Source organism: Ornithodoros turicata, chromosome 3 (assembly GCF_037126465.1).
Source record: "Ornithodoros turicata isolate Travis chromosome 3, ASM3712646v1, whole genome shotgun sequence".
NCBI classification, from domain to species: domain Eukaryota; kingdom Metazoa; phylum Arthropoda; class Arachnida; order Ixodida; family Argasidae; genus Ornithodoros; species Ornithodoros turicata.
The window spans coordinates 103,589,169-103,613,861 of NC_088203.1; the positions used below are offsets into that span (position 1 = coordinate 103,589,169).

Sequence of the window (24,693 nt, forward strand, 5' to 3'; positions counted from 1 at the left end):
GTCTCTACTCTGCTCCCTATTTAATGACTCTAGACGCAAGAGGCGACAGTGTGCTCTTTCACCCTCTCATACTGGGGGCAAAGGAAGACGGGTCTCCGAAAATGCGTAATGAACAAAATAAAGAGAAAAAAATAGTGTCCCTTCACGAATTTTTTTGCGGACGATCTACCGCACGGATTTTTGTTCCGAAAACGGCTTCGATATCATGTTGCCGAAAGGAACAGATGTTCTCATTGGGACAACTTCGTAGCTTTTATAAGTAAAAAGTTAATTTTTAGGTAATCAGTCATTTGACGGTCGAGCAACATATGGCTAAGAACGTCCGCCGGCCCCCGGAGATGATAGAAGTGAAAACAGCATGTCTATAGCCCTTATAGTTTTTTAATGAAAAATCTATCTCCTAAAAAAACACACCCTGTATGTGTCAGGCCTTATATGGCCTTACATCTCATCACTACCACACAGACGTAGTTACGCCCTTTTGTCCTGGCCGATCTCCCTAGGTGGCGCACGGCCATCTTTTGATTGGCAGAAGAAGAAGAAGAAGCACGGTGACGCTAACCACGAAGGCACGAGACAGTACCAGAGTACTCGTTCTACATTTTCTTCAGAAGCGGCAGCCACTGACGGACGTGTTCTTCGACCATCGCCATGGCTTCCGCCTTAAAAAGTATCTTGAAGCGGTTCCAAAGACCGAACGACAAGCGGAGGTTGTCTTTCGCGGCCGACGTTCAAGTGGATCCGGACGATGATGAACCAGACGCTCCTACCGCGGGTCGGAAGCAGGTATTAACAATTGTTACGAAATACAGGGTTAGCCAAGATAAGCTCCATAATGGAAAAGCCTGAGAGGGACGACACGACTCGTGCTCTGCTCGAGTCGCCATCTTGTCAGCCAAGACAAAGTACCGTATTTCGTCCTCTTCGTACAGAATACCGTTCTTTTTTGCCCATATATAGCACATCTTTTAATGTAGAGCTCCGCTCCCAAACTCCCATTCCCGCTCCCATTTTGTCCCATTTGTAAATAGCTGTTTTGCCTGGCAAGTTTTCGACTGTCCATAAAGTGATACACGTGGTTTCAGTGTTTCCAAAGATTACGCTCGACGAAAAGTCAGAGGCGAGGTGCTGGCACACCCCTGGTTGCCGGTCAAGTGTGTTACAATTACAGTACGCTGGCGCTCATGCATTCGTCAACATACCAAGACGTCGTTCAGAAAGACACGGTTTCCTGAATGAGTGAGGAAATACGAACACGCGATGTCGCCGTATAGTGTAGCACATATGACCAGCAATCACAGGTGTGGGTTAGGCTTCGGCATGCGTCTGACTTCCGTCAATGCAGTCCTTGAAATCACTGCCTGAACGTTGTTGACGATTCATGGCTTGCACAATGCTATATATATATATATATATATATCTTGAAAAGTGAGAGTTGGGTCGGACAGCTACGTAATTATAGTGAACGTTGAGATAAATGGGAGACAGAAGACGAAAGTAGGGGAAGTAACAAAAAAGACTTTATAAAAGTCAGGGGCGATGTCTACGTTACTGCGGAAGTTGAGCCTGCTTCGGGACGAAGTAGCTATTTCGTCCGGAAGAAGGCGGAGCTTCCGCCGTAAAGTAGACATCGCCCCTAGCTTTTATAACTTGGTAAGTTTAATAAACCCTTTTTAATAAACTGATCTATCCATATCTATATATATATATATATATATATATATATATATATAGAGAGAGAGAGAGAGAGAGAGAGAGAAGTACAAAAGTCAAACGGCCACGAAGTTTTACAGTTGTGGAAGGAAAAAGACGCGGACAACAGATTTTAGGGAAGTTAGACACACTAGTTCATTTAATGGGCAGAAATTAAAAGTTGAATGAGAAACGGGGTCCACGTTTCGACAGTGGCACTGTCTTCGTCAGGACAAAAGAGACGTCCTTGTCCTGACGACAGAGTCACTAACTCAGAGGAAGATTATAAATAGCTGGGTTCTTTGCTCAGGGAGGCTCAGCCCTCGTCACCTGCACAGATACATGTTGACAAAGTGCTATAAAAATTTGGATCGGCTGCTATTGTCTTCTATATCAGCCCTTGGGTGTTTTTTTTTATATTCTGTGCCGCGAAGCAACGTGGATATGAGTATAGCGTACAGATGTGGACAGATGGACAGCAGGATGGGGTGGGGAACAGGGGGGTCAGTATGCGTCCTAGGCCGACTTCAGGGGGAACTGTGCCGACATTTGTCCGGAAAGCATTCGGAAAACCCATGGAAAGCCTCAGACAGCACAGCCGGTGGCAGGATTCGAACCCACCACCTCCCACTGTTCACACGACCTTGGCAACGAGCGTGACGCTTTAACCAGCCGGACATGCTGGTTGTTTTGGGGGGTGTGCCATTCGATTCCAAATATAAACCGACTGTGTCAACATTTCGGGGTCGTGTGCCTCAGACAAGATGTTTTTTTTTGTGTGTGATTCTGTTCCTGATTCTCGAGTAATCTATACAGTGTAGCTCAAATGCAGTTGCAGTTACCTTCCCCGATACATGCGGGGTCTGACAGGTACGTTCACTTGACCTCACCGTTCGAAAATATTTTCTATTCTAAAGAGCGCCAGCGGCGACCCAGAGCCAGCGAAGCCTGTCGCCAATAACCCTGGAGGTCGTCCCCCAATGATTTTGGAAGTGGTGCGTGACCAAGACGACGACTTCCTCGGGGGCGGTCTGGCTGAGAACTCTGGGAGCGTCGCGATCATCATGGCGGGCGCGTGCCTTCTGGTCTGCATAGCCATAGTGGGTATCCTCGTCGGCTTAGAGTCTTCGACGGCACAAACTGCAATCATGCCTACGGAGACAACCTACGATCGAAATGCCACTAACGTCACCATGCCTGAGGTGACCCTTCACCCCATGCAGGGGGACGAATACTTCTTTGAAGGAATGGACGAGGCTTCACCGAAGGCTCCAGGGCTAGCAGGCTGGCCCCTCCGTGACGAGGGGATAACTCGGATTGGCGATGACGATGGCTCTCATAACCCTGATAAGGCGGAAGGGTACGTATCACTGCGATAACGGTAGCCGATGGTAGGGCGATAGCACAGTGATACGGGGTCTGTTGGACATTTGGTGTGTAACCGCGTAACATAATTCTCATTCTACGCAGGGTCGGCGCGCATAAAGACAAAGTATGAGGTGTCTGGTGAAGAGGGACCAAGGCGTACTACGAAGCAGTCATCGTAGTTCATTGTATAAAGCATATCCATTTTCTACACAGTTACTCTTCAAAACACGTAACAGTTGTGGACATAGTGCTCGGTTCCGTGAAATAAATGGCAATGCCATCAAAAATACGCCGACGTTTTCGATTGCTGTGTAACGAGTGAATTTTTGTTGCGAGCACGAAGGTATGCAAAATCTGCGGGATTTACACAGCAATTCATAATTTCTCAATTAACCCAATCTCCCTGTTTCTTGTATCTCATAACTTCATTTATCGTAGCGTTCTTCTGATGTACTGAAGCCGTTGCATGTAATCACGTTGCTAGCAATTTCTAGTAATTTCTAGCTGGTAATTTCACGAGGAATCTATTATTTTTCTGACCAAGTAATTTTTAGAGTAATCCGATTACAACATTCCGTAATCGATTACTGACATACATTGGGTAAGACCAATCTACTAGCCCCATTCCAGTATTTATCTTTTGCATTTATCCGGCCTGCCAGTCCACTACAATAAGTGGTCATTTCAATAGTATTTCGGACGTGCATTTTTGGTGGTCGGGGGCATCCTACACAAACCTACTGAATGCCCAGTAAGTCATGCTTAGGACATCCTATATGGATGTTTGAATGAAGGAGCACGAGAGAAGTGTTGAAGCCTTGAGGGTCAACGCAGGATGATTCACAGGGAGGTCGTTCAGAACGCCTGTGTTTTGATGTAGTTGCGATTGTCCTTCCTCTTCGACAGAAACACACACCTCAAGGTACGTGTAACTTGAGGGTGCGTATATATCTTTTTTTTTCCTTGTCTCACTAAGGCAATACTTTTTTTTAATCATCTTCTCGGAAGATGCACCTCCTAATGCTCCTGCTGATGTTGAAGGATGAGGAGTATTTAGCATAAGTGCTCGTACGTACTCCCGGACTGCGTACACGCTTCTTTGGAGTCAGATGCCATGTTCAGCCTTTTGCTGGATCAGTGCTAACAGCAGTTTTCTCGTGTAGCTCGAGGTAACCTCGATCATCACCGGGATACCGCAACTTTAGCCAACCGAGATAATCACGCCACGCAAATTTATCTAGAAAGCCACAGCAAACACGTAAAATAAGGTACGCGCATGAAATCACATCGACACATCAATCGCTTCCGCGGCCAACTCAAAGTCAATTCCACGACATACCATGACGTAACAGCGTAGAACGTACTGCAGACTGAATTCCTGCACTCTACGCGGACCTATGTGGACATCCGCATGCGGATGAGTTGCGAATATCAACGCAACAAGTCAGTACCGGATGCGTACGAACCCAGTAAATATACCGGGTGCCTCAGTTAAATCCCCAGGCTCAATAATTCACGAAGCTGTGCACCAATCGACGAACTTTCCTTTTTACAAGTATCTGTCCGATACCACCTACACGCTGCGCACCGTGTGAATGAGCCGGAGGCGCTCATTCTTTAAATAAAATTTCAAATGAGTTTCGTAAAAAAACATAACTTCTAAGCTGTCGGCATTAAAATGGGTACTATACCCCTATTGGGACCTTCAGTGGACACTTTTTAGAGAAAAATTTGCCACCGAAGCGGGTCATTTGTTGCTGTAGTTAATTGGTTTCGGTTTACATATTTTTGTCGCGGCTGGTCGCAGTGAAGCGCCAAAAGAACGCTCTTCCACTCCCTTTTCCACCAATGAATTAAGTCTTCTTGCGCTTCACCGCGACAAATTATGTAATCCGAAACCAATTAATTACAGTAACAAATGACCCGCTTCGGTGGTAGATTTCTTTCTAAAAAGTGTCCACTGAAGGTCCCAAAAGGGGTAGTACCCATTTTAATGCCGACAGCTTAGAAGTTATGTTTTTTTACGAAACTCATTTGAAATTGAAAACGCGGGTCCTAAACCGGTTGCCTTGCTTATGGCGGGCTACCTTGCTGCACGTGAAAACCGTTTCGGTAGGCGTCGAAGAAACGGCGTTCGATGAAATGAGCGGACACCGGAAGGCCGACATCGGTGGGGGCCAACCGTCGTCCTTTAGCTGTATGCCACACCAAGAAACCACCTTGCGTGTGAAAGCCAGAAACTGAGAGGAAGAATAACATAAATCCAGTGGTGGTGGTGCGCTATTTCCAGCGGTCTGCCTGCCGTAGTGGCGGCATGTTGCTCGGCCGGAGATTGTGCGTCCTGGGCCGGCTTCATCGAAAACTGTGCCGACACTTCCCGATATGTCTAGTTGCATGGCCCTGGTTTATCTCCCTTTTCGTGGGTCACGACCGGTATTTCCGATGTATGAATAAATAAGAAATAGTAATAAAATGTAAATTAAAAAAAATTATAAGATGTATAAATCCTAATGTATAAATATAAAATAAGTGTAAAAAATACAAATGTATAAATCTAAATAAATAAAATGTATATCCCTACCACGGCGCGCGCGCGCGCGTGTGTGTGGAAGACGAAGAGGAAGAAGAAGAAGAAGAAGAAGAAGCGCGAGACGGTGGTCGTTCTACATTTCCTTCAAGTGGTTCCGGACGCGTTCTTCCATGGCTACTGCAGTAAAAAGCATCCTGAAGCGATTCGAAGGCACGAAGGACAGGCGGAGATTGTCCTTTGCTGCCGACGTTAAACCGGATCCAGACGAAGAGCCTGACATTCCTCCCGGGATTCAGAAGCAGGTAGTATACTTTGTCGCTTCACAACAGGAATGTTCCCAGAAGAAATTTGGTGTACGGCTTCGAGGCTCGAGCAGTGTAGAATCCAGCAGTACAATTTACGCAGTACTCAGCAGTACTCAGAGGCGGAAGGGGCATGCAGGGCCATGCATAAGTCGTAAGGCACCATACCGGGATTTACGCGTGCAATCGTTGTTTGTATACCCCTGCAGGAAAGCACTATTTATTGTAAGAATCGTTTAATCGTAGGCCCCTCGCTTTCTAATTTAGAAAAATTCGAAAAGTTTTCAGGATATCTGAACTTCTGAGCAATGTGTATGTAAGTGTATGTACGAAGTGTAACTACAGCATTACGCTATGCAAGTAGGTCAGTCTTTCCGCGCAGCCCCTAGGCTTTTCCCTTTCAACCCGTTCACGTAGAACGGTCTCATTGGATCGCTCTTTGTACAAGGTAACACAACTACACGTGAGGTCCACGCACCAGCTCGCGTGGTGGTTAGCGCACTGGCCATGCCACGTCGAGACTGGGAGGTACCCGGGTTCGAATTCCAGTGCCGGCCGTGGTGTCTGGGGTTTTCTTCGGACGCTAGCTATCAAACGTATGTCGGCACAGTTCCCTTGAAGTCTGCCCAGGACGCACATTCCCCCAGAACATTAGTCGTGACGGTGCTCACATCTGTGAGGCCGACAACAACCATGCTCTTTCGTTAGCACCACCACCAGCACGTTGCTTCATGTTTTTCGCGGTTGTGTTGTGGCCCGTCTGCGAATGCCCCTTACTGCTGCTGTCTTAGGGCGTGTTCCATTGGAAGAGCAGATTTTGCCCCGCGTAGGGTATCGCCCTTCGCGATGGAACTCCCCATCAGTCATCTAAAAAGTTTTTGCCCCGCGCTGAGTGGGGTTTGAGTGCGTGCTCCCGGCGGGGTCACACGCATTGGCTTCGTCAATGGAATGCTAATACCCCTGTCACACGGGCATTTTCGATCCTGCTCGACCGAACCTGCTTGAACCCAATGCAGATCGGATGGTGCTACACGGCCGCTTCCAAGCAGGATCGAACTTTGATCCTGCTTCACTCAAGACAGTTCCCATAACAGGATTGAGAATTTCAAGACTGCTCGACGGCCGCCATTTGCATCCTCGACCCCGGTGAACTGTCATAACTTAAGACGGACATGCGCGTGAAGCTACAAATGATGCTTACATCGGTATACGATAAATTACCACTAATATCGCTGTTATATAGGAAACGCGAAATTAATGAGTTCCGTTTATTCATTTGCACAGGTCAACCATTCAATGCGCATTGAAAGTGGCCGTGTAGCAGCGTCAAAACTCGAGCGTGCTCGGGAAGTTCGATGCAGATCGGATTGGAGAAGGATCGAAATGCCCGTGTGACAGGGGTCGTTCAAGGTGTGATGTGTGCGCTGCGCATCGCGTGCTTTGGCGCTGTGGGTAAAAAACTATTGCTCTTTCGAGCAAACGTTTTGCCCCTACTCCGCCAATGAAACATTTAACGTCTGGTTGTGCCAGTGGCTTTTGTCCCTTCCCGGGGCAAAACTGCTCCGCCAACGGAATGCGACATGATTTGATGAGATGATTTGTCACGTGCTTTCTCCAACCTCTTCCTTCTCCCATGCGCAGAGATGTATTGTCGTATATCGTATTCGATCAGAAAAGTAGCCCTCTAGGTATCTGCCGTGGCGAAAGTTGTGAACGCGGGCCCTAAACCGGTTGCCCTGCTCCGCTCTCCACACCGCTTCGGTCCTGGGTTTCACATAGCGAGCGTTATCGCTCCAAAATGTTACGCTGCCGGGCACGTGAAAACCTTTTGGTAGGCGTGGCGAATCCCGGGCCAAGTTGTGTATCTAACGCGCGTTACGAGATCGGGTCCCTAGTGTCGTTTGCGGATAAAAACGTTTTGAGAACTGGGAAACCCAGTGGATATTACCTCATTCAATCCGCAAATGCCAGCAATAAGTGTCAAGTATCAATACCAACGTCTCCTAGGGGAAGCCGTAATTGGGAGCAGGCAGTCAATCCAAAATGGTGTCGAAGTGCGCCATGCTTTGCGTTGATGTGCCTTTTAACTGTTATTTACTTATTTCTGCTATGTCGTTAAACGTGGCACGCACACATTCATTCAGTCTCGCCACTCGAAATGTTCTCTACTCGTAAGGGCGCAGGCGGCGACCTGGAGCCTGCCGCTGGAATTGGTGCTGGTAACCCTGGCCGTCGTAACCCAATGGTGCTGGAAGTGGTGCGTGACCAAGATGACGACTTCCTCGGAGGCGTCCTAGGTGACAGCTCTGGGAGCGCCACGGTCCTCATGATGTGCGCAGGCCTCGTCATCTGCATAGCCGTGGTGAGTCTCCTTCTCGGCTTACAGACTTCGACGGCGCAAACTGCAGACCTTCCTGCCGACGTCACCGGCGATCAAAATGTCACCAACGTCACCATGCCCATAGTGACCCCAAAGGCCAGGCGAGGGGATGATTACGTCACCTTGGATGTCATGGAGAAAGCCTCTGAGAATGCGACAGGACTGGCGGGCTGGTCTCCACGCTCGACTAGTGATGACAAGATAACTCTGGTTGACGATGAAGTCTCCGACGAACCGGACAGGTAAGTAGAGTGGATTTCCCATGAGCTTGATACTATGATGGCCATGTTGCGCAGGAGCGGACCACATAAGGACAAAGCATGAGGCGCCTGATGAAGCGACCTATAGAGCCGGAGCTCATCGCACATAGAACAATGCTCATGCAGTTGTTTTTAAAGTTTGATAACCTGTAACGTTGATGAATATAGAGTGATACAGCATAATAAAATATGACAAAGAACGTCGCGAGCTTGTCTTGGCCCTTCGTGTGAGTAAAGGCTTAAAGATTTCGGCGAAGAGTTCGGCGGTATGAAGCGAAGCGTGTCGGGACTGCGGGGCGCGATGCGCCAGCCGTCGTCCAACGAGTAGAGCATGTCCCTACTCCTCTCGACGGCCGGCGGCAGCGTCGGCGCTTGTCGTTCGAAGCCACAGACGATCACCAGAATAGGCACGAAACACGTCGGGTGGATGACAGATGAAAAAAATGTGCAGAAAAAGTGCAAACTTCTGTGCAGTGATCTGTGTTACCTTCGATAGCGTTGTAAATACGGACATTGTCCTGCTTTCGTCACTGTTGAAGTAACGATGTTTCGTCTCGTCAATCGACGAATGCAAAAAGTACTGGCTGTCCGGGACACGTTGAAGGCGGGGGACGCGTTGACAAATACAGTGGTACGGATGCGTCGGATGATATCGTGCATTCGCTTCGCTCCGCTCGATTCCGTCCGACTATGATCAAGTGGCGACGGTGAAGCGTGGCGTCACGAACTCTGGCGGCGACTCACGAAACTTGCATCGGACTATAAACCAGCGTTCAAACTATGTAACTGGGCTGTATAGAAGCAGCTCCGCCTGGGCATACGGCGTTGTGGAGTTTCTGGTTGTCACGCTGCAAGGAGTGGGTTCCAGAGTAACTCGATGTTAGGTGTCAGACTCACAATACGTTCCCACGGAGGCTGTGAGTGTTGAAGCGAAGGGCGATGCACGTTTGTTTCGATGTTCTGTAACAACACGGGACCAAGACCGGGTTGTTGGTACTAGTTCATAACCGAGTTTTACGGTACCCGCAGGAACACGACCCAGTGCAAACTTCGAAGAGGGCACCCACACCAGTGAGATTATAGTCCGCAATACGATTTTTTTTTGCAATCACCTCAGAATTTATCTTACTGCATGGCTCATTGTTAGGTTGGCGTTGGATAAACACGTGGAAAATGAATACACAATCCTGAAAAGCATAATCACAACACCCCCCATACAAAGAAACAAATCAACGCGTAGCCATATAAGTGCCCGGAATACAAGGTTTTGCTTCAATGTGAACACACAAGATGAATGAGGCACAGATCAAACAAATGCCCAAAATGTCCATCGGGGTGCTTTGTCCATTCGTGTTGCAATGTCAACATTTGGGGAACTGCTTTTCAGCTTCAAATTGAGTCGTTCGGTTATCGTCGGTGTGTATAGCGTTGGGGGATTTAGTTTCCATTTTTTCACCTTACAAAGTGAGGCAGCAAGTTTGGATTCGGATCAAACCAGCGAAGTGCATAAGCGTCTGAAGGAACAAGATCTGTACACACACTATGAGGACCGCGATTTCTGAATAACGAGCACTGAGCACCGCAGAATGCTATACGAAGTGAAAGCGCTGAGGGAAAAGCCAGTAGGTGCATGTTTTTTTCTGCGTAAGGAGGATATGGTTCTGTTAAGGTCGCGGTTCCATGAAACGAAACTCACAGAAACCCAACGCCCTCTTTTGAGGGCAGCAAACTTTATGCAAAGCAGTAGTTCGCCTTCCTCGGAATGTTTCGTTTTATACATATATTTTTACATCAGATTACGAGTACCGTAACGCAATGGGATGTAACGAAGAAGTAGCGTAGAAGTAGCGTAGAAGTAGCGTGAAAGCATCGCTCTCAAGGAATGAGTCAGCAGACCGGAGTCACCGAGATAGAAAAAGACTGGGCTGTTCACACTGTTTCAGACTTCACACCGGCTTGACTTCAGTAATGCTGAATTGATGGCGCCATAATTTACGATTGTACCTAGAGATGCGAAGCCCGGGAAAGCCCGAAAATTTTTGGGGAAAAAACAGTTTCTTTCGTTTTTTTCCTCGTCTCCGGAAAAATAGCCCAAAATTTCCAGGCGACAAAATTCAGAAATGTAAATTTCCGTGCCGTGGATGCGTTCCAACCCGGCAACGGTGCCTTACGTGCCTCTAATCCGTTAACAACCACCAACTTAGAGCTCCGTCTGGCCGATCCAAGCGATCGCCATCGCGTTCACGTAATGTCGGGAGTTCTGGTCTGAGTGGACAGGTTGTTCTAATTACCTATCGCTGAGTAGACAGCAGTCTCAAGGGATGCTCTGCATGTATGCCTTGAGGGTGAACACTAAAGAAGCTGCTAGCTCATTGTATGCTATGGTTTGGCCGGCAACGCTTCGACTCAGCAGTAACCACATTTGTTTCAATTTTTTCCAATAGACCTCTCCCGGTTTGTAAACAAATGACGTCATAGTGTTCGACAGCGCCACCAATTTGGTAGAGTTGAACTAGTGTCCATTCGTAGAACCCAGCCCTCCCCTTCAGATTTTTGTTTGGTTTCAGTCTGTCTACCGACGTCATGACGTTTCTCGGGTAGAGGATTTTTCGAAAAAAAAGAAAAAAAGAAACAGAAAAAACGTTTTAGATGTACCAGAGCGCGCAAGTAAATGACTCACTTCAATGAAGTTTGCCAGAAGTACAGGGCTCAGCTCCTGTTGCAGAATGGCACAGTTCTCCGCGTTGTTGTAGCAACACGCCACAAGTGTAGGCAGGAGGACAGTCGTCAGCTTAGGATCGCTGAAGTACTCGAATGGCAGAGTGCAGAGAATCTGCAGCAAGGTTGGACATTCTCCAGACTGGATCACCATCTGGAACGAAAATGAATTTATATTTTATAAAGACGCGCGCAGTGTCGAACACGCATACCTGATTGTCAGGAGAGAGGACGGCGAAGTACCCGACCAGGAGCACAACTTCGTGAAGGAGATCTTCCAGCTCCCAGTGGTTGGTATACCATAGAAGGTAGCTGGCGATGTGCCTCAGTTGTAGGGACATCCCTTCTGAGCCGAGCACGGTCTATGTAGCGCACCAACAACATTTCTATCAGTGCAAAGATGCAATGCACGCAAGCAATATGCTAACGACAATGACGACGGAAGTGTGCCGTGAAGTGAACAGTGAGAAGCACGTATCCGGCACCAAGCCGGCGAGTGTGAAAAAAACTGAGGCTGGCACCTACTCCCGCCCCTTAGCGCCACCTGGTACCCGCTCGGCATTTAGCTCCATCTGACGATACACGCACATAACGGTACACAGAGTTAAAAACTGCCCATGAGCGGTGTGTGTGCGATCTTTTGATCGTCTGCATCGCCTGTATCCGTCGTCTGCTTTAATCTCTGCGTGCGTCTCGTCTGCCTATAACAGCGAATGCTATGCGTGCGTCCCGAAACTTCAGTAGAAAGCTACGTCTAGTTACGCATGTCCCAAGTGCTGTCTGGAAGACGGAAGGAGCAGGAGAGAAAAGTAAATACGATGGTACTATAACAATTGGTTTAACTCTTACGTGAAGTTTCACACATTAAGCTAACAGCCTCTGACATTATAAAAATATATAGAAAATCAACTTTAACAGTGATGAACGTTCGGATTCACTGGCTGTACGTAATCGCTGCAAATGGCTGCGATGCTCTTTGGGAAATACACTAAGCATAAAGAACTCATTTGATATACTGGCCACGTAATTGTTGAGTGTGATATCCAGGCAACAGTTTTATTCCAGAGTCGGCAATAGGCGCTAACAAAAGAGTAATGATAACCGAGGGGCGGATATAGATTTCTGTCTAATTTCTGGGTAATTTCTGTCTGCACATAGTGTTTAATTGACCCCAGGTTCTGCGTCTAGCATGCTGTCCATGGCTGGACCCCCTCATCAGAAAAACCCTGGACTAGCCCCCGGACGATATCGCTGTGACCGCCAATAAAGTGTTCGCAGCAGACGACAAAGCAGACGACAACTCGGGTCCTCGGATACGACACAAGGCGGCGCCACACCCGACTGCCCTGTTTGGCAGGCCAAAGGGGGTTCATGTTGAGTGGCTCTTCCGAACAATGCTTTTTAAATGTTCGAAGTAATACAGACTGCAATGAAGTTGCAGATAACGAACAAACGTAACGTAGTTTGTGATTAACCCTGAATATGCTCGTCGTGCGAATTCGGGACAGTATGGTCGAACGCAGTAGTAACGGTGCAACAAAGTCGACGTCCTCGCACCTGGAACATGGCGAGGTCCAGTCGTGCCAGCTGATTGAGTAGCTGCAGGGCCGCCTTGGTCATAGAAAGCGTCGGAAGTGCCAGGGGCGGTGGAGGGGTCTCACCCCTGGAAGGGGCTCCAGAATGGAGAAGCGTCCCGTACAGTAGAGAAACGGCGCCGACCAGTTCCGTGACACGGAATGTACCGACCAAGTGGGTGCCTTCTTCCTCCGCTTGTTTGTTCTTAGTTTCGTTTGTCGTCTTTTGTTGCTTGGTCTTGTTGTTGTTCGTGGTGCTTGTGTCCGTGATAGTGAGAACGGCGTGGTCCTTGCAGTTGCTATGAGAAAAATGGTTGGTGCACACGCTGTTAGGCCTCGTCCGATGAACATCATGCAGAAAAACATCGTCGGATCCCCAACCTCCACAGCGGCAACATAATGTAATGTCATGTACAGGGTGCGGCACTCAAGTGTGCCACATTCCGTCCGTCCATCTCATCGCTCATACCTGTAGATAGCTTTTAACTACCACACACTCTCACATCCCACTCTCATCTCTCCCATAAGCATCTCTCACACACTCACCGTAGTTTTGGCGCTCTACGGCCTTTGTTGCCTTTGTGCCATTAAAACCATAATCTCTCTCACATTTCTGTCACTTCATAAGAAAAGAGGATAAAGTCCAACTCGCCTGAAATTTTGCACAGTGAGAGCCATTTTCCTGAAGTTTTTTTTTTTTTAGCATTCCTTGCGGACGTCGTCTGTTTGCGCAGACAGGAGATAAAAATTGTTGTAATTGTTCGAAAATTGTTTCGTCACATCACACACAGGTGGCGCAAAGCTTGCTCAAAGAGTTTCGGTTTCGCTTGGCGCCTTGCGCCTCCTGTGTGTGATGTGGCGAAACACGTTGTGAAACGCGGTTCTCCAACGAAGTGTGCCCAAAATAACCGGGAATAGGCCATAGAAAATGCATGGTGTCGAAAGTTCGAACAATTTTTATCTCCTGTGTGCGCGAACAGACGACGTCCGCAAGGAATGCTAAAAAAAAAAAACTTCAGGAAAATGGCTCTCACTGTGCAGAATTTCAGACGAGTTGGACTTTATCCACTTTTCTAATGAAGTGACGGAAATGTGGCACACTTGAGTGCCGCACCCTGTAGAACGTCGCACCAGTGGATTAAAGACTCTTTAACGTGCGTTAAAGTCTCAGCCCTTTGTAGCTTACGTCCCTTACGAGAAGGACGACGTAAGTATAACCGGTAGCACCGTCTTACATCCACGCCGTCCTTCTTGCATGTCAAGGAGTTATTCTACAATAACTCCTTGGCATGAGATGCGAACCCGCAACCTTGGGATCTCGTTGTGGCGTGAGACGAGGTTCTGGACAGTCGTATGACTCGCACGGATGAAGACTTTTCAGGAAGTTTGCCCCTTTTACGTCACAAAAAATGCAAATGTCATGCCTGGATGAGCTATAGGTTGCTATACCGCTTGACGCACAAAGGTTAACAAACAGAGCGAAAAGTAACATTGTTCCGGGGGTGCAGCTCGGTTATTTTCTGAGGGGAAAAAAAATCCGAGTCTTACGTCTCCGATGGACTGATATTTCGGTTCCCTCGTATTAGAGGGGCCATTTTCTACATAGTATATCCGATCGGCTTAGAGCACCAACTCTGTCCGTCCGCGATAATTGATGTACGTTCGTGACGACCAAAGCAAAAAGCAGGTTGAAACAAAGAGCACAATTTTAAAAAAACCACTCACCCCCCTTTTTGAACAGCATAAAATTCACAATACATTCTCCCCCCCCCCCCTCCCCTTCCACCCTATGTGACGTCCGTCCCGCTAGAATCAAAGCCATGTTTCAAAACACACATACACGCCCACACATCAGCACAATTAACACATCAACCCTGCCTCCCTCTGTCCAAACACCTGTCCCCCTTCCTCCCCCCCCCCACCCCACCCCCCACCCCCACCCAGGGGACCAACGCCTGCCCTCGCTATAACAGATGCGCCTGTCTGGAGGGCACGCAATCTCCCGCTCTACGGAGGATTTTACACAATACTTCACCCGCTGCGACGTTGCTGCTATCAAACAGCACCGTCTCTGTTTGATGGCGTGGTGGTTCTTGTTTCTCTCCCCAGAGGCGGCGCCCGTGGTGCCCTCTCGTGGGGGGGGGGGGATGTCGGTTCGGAGGTGTCGTTTTCGCTGATGGCCGTGTTAGGAGCCCCCAGGGGGTTTCTGTATACAGCGGGGAGGCATTCATCCGACTGGTTTTGATGGAATGATAAACCTTTGGTTCTGGCTGGTTAGAGCACTCGAGCTCGTATTGTTCGGCGGACAGGTCCACGTATGGCGCGATAGTGATGGAGGATGCTTACGGTGTACTGTACACAGATAAGGATGAATAGGGACGGTGATCAAACGACTGATTAATGACGAGTATCCACGCGGAAGTAGCAGATTAAGATACACCGACCACGCTTATAGGCAGCGCTCACTGTTACGGGATCCTCAATCTTCAAAATACCACGTCTAATGAGAATCTTGTCTTGGCTTTACTTTACGTGAGCTGATGCGTGATCAATTTGTTTACAGGTTCTTTGCGTAAGTGTTGCTGTCAGACGACAGGTGTAACACATATTATGACCCTGATGCAAAGAAAGGTCGTGTTTTCACGCTGCAAAGTAACATTGTACGAATATCGCGCTCCCAGACGCAGTTTTAAAGCTAGCAACAGGCTGCAACTTCATGCAAGCCAGCGGGGGGATTCATGAAACACGCATACGGTCTTGAGCGAAGACAGATCTTGGCGCAGACTTGTACAAGTCAATCCGTGAATTCGAGGGTTAAGAATTCCAAAACAATTACGCCTTCGAAGTGTCCACCACTCGTGGCTTCACGTCCAGACACAAATGCGGTCACTGGAGTATGCATGAGGCGTGGACCGAAACATAAATAAATAAATAACTAAATTAATTAATTAATTAATTTAATAAATGAGCAAACTAATGAATGAATGATAGCAGGTGAAGAAAAGTCACCAGCAGTGAGATTCGAACCGACTCCCTCTGATTGCCGGTCCGAGATGCATGGGTTCGAATCCCCAGTACTGGTGCCTTTTCTTCAATTGCCATCATTCAACTCAAGTGTGAAACTGAGCGTTGTGAGGCTCGTGTGGTGTTTGCCCCGCAAAATGTTTATCTGCGCCTCATCCACTACAACGTTACGAATGAATGCTCCCACATCGTATTCTCGCAAATTATTGTTTTGCTTCTCTGAGTATATACAGGGTGTTTTTTTTATTATTAATTACGTAATTTTTATATAAGAAAAAACTAGCAGAGCTAAATAGATGCCGTTTTAGCAGGTGGGTTACGCGGCCAGGCGAACATCCTGTATAACAGCGTACGCAACTACGAGGTTGCCTTCCGTCCCCAAACCATCGAACTGCTGGCCATCCCGCAATGTGAGACACGGGGACTGGGAAGACGCTAAGAATATACGTAACGTTCACTGACGGGACATGTTTCGCATATTGACAAGTCTGAATTATGTTGGCCATGTAGTGTCAAAAACACATCGTTTCATAAACATGAAACGGAGAATGGGAACATCCGAGACCGTAACGAAGCAACAAAACCCGGCAGGAATGGAGCTTCAGCAAGGAGCCTAGCGGTTCTCGGAAGAGCGGGAAGATGGAGTGTTCCGTGGTGAGCTGATTTGAAACGATAAGCACAGCGCGCGAATCCGCTCCGGATCGGCCACCCAAGCTTATATTATCCGGCGGTAAAAAAAGGAGGAGGAAAGAAAATGAAGGAAAGAAAGAAGGAAAAAAAAAAGAAAAAAAGAAGGAAAAAAGAAGGAAGAAAAGAAAAAGAAAAAAAAGAAAAGGGAAGGAAAAAAGAAAAAGGAAAAAAAGTATTTCGATGTAAGGGAAAGAATATGGCTTACCATCGCGCGAGGAGTTGGGCCAGGCACGCCACGAAGTCCAGGCAATTGACCAAGAAATCTGTCAGCTGTTCTGGCTCCGAATCCACTGGGCCTCGCACGCTTGTCAGGTGTTTGGCCACCTTGTCCACCGTACCGATACTTACAGCGTAGCTGCACGTGAGGATATAGAATATGCAGCAACAACAATAAATGAAGGAGAAATGGTGATGACATGGGACGTTTCCCCGTGGTAGCCGTAGGACCTTACACCATTTCACAGAGGTTAATATGAGAGGATGAATTATGGTGAACGTGAAGCGACAACAGGTCGGAGTTCTAGAACACGCAGCTCGCACAAAAGGCACAACGAAACAATACTTAAAGGGGTCGTGACACTTTCATATTGGTGGTTCACCACATCATGCCAGTGTCTGAAGGAACACACCCCAATATCGAGCTCTGACATCAGAAGCGCTAAAGCTTCGGCAATTCCTATTGGCTCTCGTTAGCACGTGACCCCTCCAGCGGCAGGTGCCTTACTGGCCGAGAAGCCTGAGGTGATGACACACGGTAGTCGCGGTGCCAATTGTCTGCGTGTCTATTACCCGTTTTGGCGAGAAACCTGGAAGACAGGCTCACATCGAGCTAACCGTATTTTATGTATATCCTGCGTAACCTGAGGAAAAAGTGTCACAACTCCTTTAATATGCGGTATTATTAAAGTGGAACTCAGTCATCAGATGACTCGGTGGAGCTTTGCGTCACGTAAACTCCTTCCTTACGTTCCCTATGAAAAGTAATTGGTATACGAGCAGTACCAGCAACCCCGAAAAAGTTTCTTCTTTGAGTAGAGTTCCATTATGAGACCCCGCCATATAGGGATAAGATCACGAAAGCGTCGTGTTCATAAACTAATCCCGGGAGAAACGCCCGTTCCGCGATAAAGTTTCATTTGGACGCGATGACGCCAGCTCATGTGAATGACCTGAACCTATACTTCCTGGCACGTCTATCTGGTGATTGCTGACGTGATTAATGTGGCTACACTGATGGATGCTATAACGCGAGTCAAAACCCAGGCCGACTCGCAACTGTTCCTGGCAATCTCCCCATATGACTGCGAGGCACTCGTGCGACTTCCAAAAACTTCCGCTATACGGAAACTTCGCTGCTCGCAGATTAGAAACTGCGCTTTCAATCTAACGAATTCGATATAGAACATAGCGAATGGGTGACTCTCACAAGGGGGGACTGAACCCTCAATGGAATTTCTTCCTAGCTACAATTCGATTAAAGCGTTGTTCAAACTGTCTGCATGCGGCGGCGTCGAGACAAGCTTTTATCCTCGCAGAAGGCGTACGCGGTCGCATCAGGGGAAAGCAATTATGGTAGATAACTCAGCAGGTCATTTCTTAGCGATTCTTCCACTGTCCTCACGAATAAAAATGTCTATGCCTGTGCCTATCAATTCAATGCCTATCTGATACCAGTGGAAACACACAGTGTGACAACTTCGTATGGTACATGCGTTTCTTCTTCGTGTTTTTTTTTTTTTTATAAAGGGCTTAGTGAAAACCTTTATAGACGAGGAACGTTTTTTTTTTTTTAAATTCCGTGTTAGCGCGCGTAGCAACCGTGGAAACATTGCGAAACCACTGAAAAATAAATCCCGTAAAAATCCACTTTTCAATGATAAACTGTCAATATTGTCACGAAACGAAATGGGCCGGCGAGTCGTCGAATAAACAGCAAACGGTTTATTAGACTACTTGGTAGCAAAAGCACAAGAGTGATAGCTCTCTGAACACAACTGGGGTCGGATTCACAAACGCGATAGTAAATTACGCTAAGATGCGCTAAGACGTCGTAGCCTGCGACGCGCGTACGACGGCGTCGTAAGCGCGATTCACAAAGCTATCGTAGTGGAGTGGGGTACACCCTTTGACGAGGAAGAGGAAGTTGCTCGCTTCCTGTCACGTGCACCTCGGAGAGAAACAGCCAAAGGGTGCGAGACTATGTTTCCGCTATGGTAACGATGGCGAAAATTTGTAATCGCACCAATAAGAGTCGTCCCGTTAGAAGAAGACGAAGTTGTTCGTCCCCAAATGTTTTGTTACTGCGCGTGCTCTCGGTCTTTCGGTAGCCATAATGGATGCCATGCAATCACAGGCGAAACGCGTTCGATGACACAGCAAATATATTCCCAGTGCAGTATGTTCGTCTCGGGGAGGGGTTGGGTGAGGGTGTTTTGTAAGCGGTGTGTGGCACCCAGTTTTGCAGCTTTTATGGCTTCTTTTGCCTTTCTTGCAGACAATTTGGAGGGGAGTTGGTGGTGTCTTAGCGGGGGTGTAGGGGATGCTTGAAAAATCCCTGCGACCCGATTTTACGGAGCACAAAGGTGAAGCATTTGTTGAAGGTTACCAAGCAAAAAAGTGCCTCAATATCACTTCGGGGATGGTCTCGAAGGTTCTGTTGTAAAGTGCAATGCGTTGGCGCGTATTTCTTTGTTTGCCGTCTCCAAATCCACCGCTGTCAAATACGCTGCCACCTTTCTTCGTAAGACTGCTCGGGAGCTCTCGCAGGATTCCGCCGTGAAGATTTTGCGACGCGCGCCCTTCGTGAATCTACACTTCGTCGTAACTTTCCCGTACAACGGAGATACGACAGATTCCGTCGCACGAGCTCTTTGTGAATCCGACCCCAGAGTCCAAAGAATGAATGATCCAGCCTGCAGCGCACAGGCATTTAGGCGTCGCGCCGACAGTGTTGCGGATTTGAATCCACGGATTTGATTTAAATCCGAATTTAAATCCACCGGAGGGCTGGAGGATTTGATTTGCGATTTGATTTGCGCGAAAAAATATGGGCAGGATTTGGATTTGGATTTGGATTGAATCGCATTTTTTACTAATGATTTGGATTTGGATTCAATCGCATATTCCAGGTACGATTTGGATTTGGATTCAATCGCATTTTCCACAAATGATTTGGATTTTGATTGAATCGCCCCCTTTTCAGCGGATTTGCGCGTGGATTTCGCCAAGCTCCTTCACAAGATGCGTGGATTTGAAATTGAGCGAAGCGCCGTTTCGCATTCTACGCGAATTGATGTGACCTTGTCCAAAATCTGCACACGCTCTAGCGGCATCCTCTCTCCAGAGCGACAGGAGTAGCCGTTTCGTTCCAATCACTTCCCCTCACCACACCGAGGGAACATCGGGTGCGCAGTTCTTCGAACGTAGTTAACGTTATTCTGGACGGCACCTTTCCCGTGGACCTCTAGCTGAGTCTTCAAGCACGAGCCGTTTCAAGCTTTCCAAATCATGTCGTGAAATTCTTGGTCTTCCCAATCATATTGAACGCATATAGGTACACACATTCATGTCAAAACAAAGTAAAAACAAACAATAAATATATGAAATCTATCATTTCGTGATTTCCTTCCTACTCCCACGGACAGTCATGGCAAGTTGTGCCCTTCTTCCTTCCATACCCTTTTTTTTTTTTTTTTTTTGCCTTGATTACAGGAGTCTGTACTGCGCGAGGAAAATTTTTACAAAGCCCCGAAACGTCAGCATTAAAACAGACCCATAGGCTACATGTTTAGTAACAGAATTCGTAACATCTCCCACGATTTATTAACGATCAATTTAATTGTGACCCCCAAGGTATAGCAACCAGCGACCCGTGGTCTTTTGAGTACTGATCGACGCAGGCGTGTGTTTTTGGGCGTAGCTGAGCCTGGGCCCGCGATAGGAATTCCTTCACTCAGGCGTGCTCGCCCTGTGCTAAATGACGAGGAGGTTCCTGATCCAAAATCCGCTATTGGGAAGGTGTACCATACCTACCAACTCCACACTGTTTATGCTCCGTGAAGCCCGAGTCAACACCAACACGATACGTGATGATGGAGATGAGGGTTGTGCACCGCCCCTCCCAGAGCGAGCCAGTCACCGACGATTCAACACACTTTTATCAGTATCATTTTTTCTATTTTGGTGTAACACAAAAATTTAAGAGCTCTTAACGAATTACGTGTAGGCAATGCAAGAGAAAGTGCGGCTGATTTTCGATAAAGTTTTACTATTTTCTTTCTGGATACCTTCACCTCAACTCCCATCATTTATTCATTACATGTGTTTTCGTTGGGCTTCTCTTTGCGCCCCTCTTCCACTGGCATTGCGCAATTCCGCGCGGCGGAGTGGCCAGCTGTCGGCTAAACGGCGGCGAGGAGAGCCGTCGGAGCCAACAGGGAATTAAATGACGGAGGATGAATTTTTTTCGTGAGGAGGAGTCTAATGCTATCACACTGCAGGCCGACGCAGCTCTGGGCTCGGGCAATGCTCGGGGCTGCCTAGCTCTGGGGGAAGTACTCATGCCCTCCAAAACGCGGCCTGTGTTAGCTTCCAGCTAATCGTACGGCGGCTGGTCGCGCATGAAGTACAACATCCACGAGCGAACGCTAGAGGTGACACAGTGAGGTCGCCTCCTGTCCACTCTTGTCATATCATCGACGTACGTGACTAAGCATTTCACCTCCTGTTGCGTCTTGCAGTAGGGTGTGCGTTCGTCGTATGCGTAAGCTCCGTGCTCAAGTGGGCTGCGCAGCGTGCCAGTATGAAGCCATGGAACTGGAGATTCCATTACACAAACATAGAAAGCTCCGCAACGACTTTTCACGGGACATGTAAGCATTGCCAGAAGAAGGTGTCGTCGAAGCTGCATGTTTACATGTTACATCCAATTTCGTACGGCATTTGAGAAGGCGTCATCCTCAAGAGTTGAAAGACCAAAGCGTGGTGCCGTCAAGTCTGTTTGAAGCTGAATCCTCATCAGCTTCAAGGAAGAAGGATTGATATGTTGGCTCTTTATATCCTCGTCAATCAGACGAAATTTATTGTTCTTTGTGCCACGTCACGCTGTTATTTAAGCGTTGTTTAGTGATTACATGCAGTATTAGTAATTTGTAGACACGGTTATACGTCGAGTAATGCTACTGCACGAATTTTGGCCCCCGGATTTGTCAAAAGATTCGATAAATCCGGATTTAAAAGCGGATTTGATTTAGGTCCGGAAAAACAAATCCGGATTTAAAAGGATTTGATTTAACGTGTCAAAATTAAATCCGGACTTGATTTGGATTTGATTTACTACCTTGAGAAAAAATGCGGATTTGATTTAAATCCGATTTGGGCGGCCAAATCCGCAACACTGGCGCCGAAAGGTCCGGAAACAGCACGTGCGTTTCCCAGAGAGTGTCTGGAAGGTTCTTGCTTCTTCTTTAGCACGCGCCGGGATGAGATGTACCGTTTCGTGCTTGCCCTGGAAGTTTCTCGAAGATGATTCGTGGCATTGCCCCCTCCGTAGACGTGGTATCGTCTCGATGCCACGTCGGATAATTCGTGGCAGTATACACGGTCGCGAAATCAACTCGTAGAAACGCACTTTACCAAACCAACTCTTCAAAATAAACATCGAAATAAATCCTCTCTGATTGGTGGACGCGGCCGAAGCTCCCTATACGTCCGCGTCGCATTGAAAAATCGCGCAGTTTGTCATCTTTCAATGCCGCTACCACAAAGGGTGACCGTTAGTAGGAGGAGCTTACGCGCATGTCACTTCACAACGTGACGTAGGTGAATATACTCTATGCTTTCGAAATAAGCGAACTCCTTAAAAAAAGCTTGACTATAGGGGTAGCGTTTCTTTCTATTTATTGTTTTACTTTCGTGAGAATTTAAACGGCCGGCGCTTCTAGGACGGGTGAAACTTACCTTAGCACGTCGAGCAGTCGTTGCCGGATGATCTCCGTAGAGTTCTCGGAAGTGACCGCTCCAGTAAGTGCACCGGTGAGTCCCTCTAACGAGACGCGAAGCAGATGCAGTAAGGCTCCGGACACAGGGTCGGTGCGAAGGCCCGAAGCCCCAGGGCCCGTTGCCACAAGAGACGACGTCAGAGCTTTCTCGTCGTCTGGCATTAAAATCTAAAAATAAATACAGCAAGAAGAAATAGGTAAGATAAATAAATGATTTACGCGCGCAAAGCTACGACGCGAATTTAGCTAGATGGATCGTTTCATTTCGCAAATGAGCCATCCCAAAACAGGGATGTGACGTGATAAAAAAAAAAAAAAGATGGTATGCGAGTTTCGACGCTCACTATGATTACGCACAGATTGCACACAAAGTACAAGCAGATGATGAGATGATGAGAAAACAAAGAGATGATCGCCAGAGAAGAACAGAGATGATGATGGAGTTCAACATGTAGTTCAAAAGTTTCGACGAAGCGAGTGTAAAATGTCGGAATCGCTGGGGGGCACACACATCACACGTACAGCGAGTCATCGAAAAAGTCATCCAAAGCTTTAGGTTTGAACAGAATTATATCATTTCGCAGGGGCTCTGTCTCGTTCACACCTCTCGCTGTGTTTCTCCAGTCTCCAGTGTTTTTGTTGCTCCAGTCTCCTGACCACGTATTGTTACCAAATACCACAATTTCTTGTTATAATGAGTATTATAGATTCGGCAATGAGAGAAAGAGCGAAAGAGAGAGGAGGAACGTGGAGTCCGGCGCTGATTTCAACAACACTTGGTAAAAAAAAAAAGGAGGAAACCCAGGTATTCCCTCTTTACCATCTGCTCTTTCTTACTCTTGTTTCTTATACTGGAAATTGAATGTCGTTCGTGCTGCGTAGAGCTACGAAGAAAAAGACATTCGCAAATGACAATAATGACGATTTAACGTATTTGGGACCGCACTTTACCAGGGTACACGCGTCTGTATCTTATTTCTTTTTTTTTTTTTTATCTATCTAGAACTGTCACCCATATCTGCTCAGAGAGGCGAAGTGGGCCCAACAAATAAATATGACCGGTGTGAAACAGTTAAAAGCGATAACATCGATGCGGTCCTCTCAATAAGTTTTTTTTTTTAATTGGGTGTTAGCGCCGTGAAGCAACTATGGCTATGAGCGACGTACAGATGTGGACAGACGGAGAGAGGATAGCAGCGGAAGGAGTGGGGGACAGGGGGTTAGTATGCGTCCTGGGCCGACTTCAGGGGGAACTGTGCCAACATTCGTCTGGAAAGTCTTCGGAAAACCCAGGGCAAACCTCAGACAGCACTCTCAATAAGTAAAATATGAGTCATGTTAAATGCAACGGGGACGAATGTAATATTCTGAAGCTTGTATGTTGCGTTTCATGTGGTTCAGTTCCAATATGTCAGAATAACGTGGTTGATTGACGTATTTGCAAACTAGTGGCAAATTCGAAGCAAAGAATATGGCGGTACCTCGAGATCTCTCGGATTTTTTATGCGAAAATTTCCAACAAATCGATATTTCTTTCGTAAAAAAATAAAAATAAAAAAACACATGCGAAACACAAATTTACAGTAGAAGGTGGATTATAGAAACTATCCAGTTGTTACCCTGCATGGTCAATGGGAGCGGGAGTAGGCATTTAGTCGGAGAATGAGTTGTGACGAACTCACTATGCACTTAATGGCATTGCACGTATGACGTTACAGCTTACCGCATTAAGCACTTCATGACATTATAGGTGTCCGTGTGGCACGGGTATTTATAGATATCGAGGACTTTCGGCTTAACGACTTTCTCCGTGCACATATTCACGTCGTTCATGGGCATTGGAAATAATTATCCGAAAAAATACATAACAGTAGCGACGACACCATAAATGCAGACAAAGAACTCCATTTCCACGGAGCAAATTCACTTCTTAAGAACTTGGCCGCAAATTCAAATATACGCACCCTCGATTGGAGTTCGTAGCCATTCTATACGCATAATTGTAAGTCTAGACCACAGAAAACAGCAAACGCAAGATGAAATGGCAAGGGACATCACATTCACCTATAGATATGTCCTCCTTTGAAAAGCATTTTCGCTGAAATCTCGCAAATGCAGGTGTCCAACAAACAACAACAACAACAACTTTATTTTGG

General features: G+C 47.2%; 3 protein-coding genes across 8 annotated transcripts in view; 2 read left to right on the forward strand and 1 right to left on the reverse strand.

Annotated features, from left to right (window-relative positions):
- The window catches only part of LOC135389067 (S phase cyclin A-associated protein in the endoplasmic reticulum-like), a 158,171-nt gene that overhangs the window by 95,103 nt on the left and 38,375 nt on the right, over positions 1–24,693 (reverse strand). For all 5 annotated transcript variants that reach the window (XR_010421566.1, XM_064619031.1, XM_064619030.1 and 2 more), the window contains 5 exons: positions 22,497–22,705; positions 16,744–16,893; positions 12,808–13,123; positions 11,463–11,612; positions 11,213–11,404 (listed from right to left, as the gene is read on the reverse strand). Coding sequence is in view for 4 of the 5 variants with exons in the window: in XM_064619031.1 (XP_064475101.1) it covers positions 11,213–11,404; positions 11,463–11,612; positions 12,808–13,123; positions 16,744–16,893; positions 22,497–22,705 (1,017 nt within the window). In the remaining variant the exon portion in view is untranslated. The remainder of the gene's footprint in view (positions 1–11,212; positions 11,405–11,462; positions 11,613–12,807; positions 13,124–16,743; positions 16,894–22,496; positions 22,706–24,693) is intronic.
- Positions 572–3,362, forward strand: LOC135389071 (uncharacterized). 2 transcript variants are annotated; one of them, XM_064619036.1, is made up of 4 exons: positions 572–786; positions 2,610–2,792; positions 2,916–3,052; positions 3,163–3,362. In XM_064619036.1, exons 1-4 carry the CDS (start codon positions 652–654, stop codon positions 3,188–3,190), a joined length of 483 nt encoding a protein of 160 aa, XP_064475106.1. In that variant the 5' UTR covers positions 572–651; the 3' UTR covers positions 3,191–3,362. The 2 variants fall into 2 exon arrangements, with proteins under 2 accessions (XP_064475106.1, XP_064475105.1); XM_064619035.1 differs by having other exon boundaries at positions 2,610–3,052.
- On the forward strand, positions 5,713–8,733 carry LOC135389072 (uncharacterized). Its single transcript, XM_064619037.1, has 3 exons — positions 5,713–5,892; positions 8,069–8,514; positions 8,569–8,733. Exons 1-3 carry the CDS (start codon positions 5,761–5,763, stop codon positions 8,594–8,596), a joined length of 606 nt encoding a protein of 201 aa, XP_064475107.1. The 5' UTR covers positions 5,713–5,760; the 3' UTR covers positions 8,597–8,733.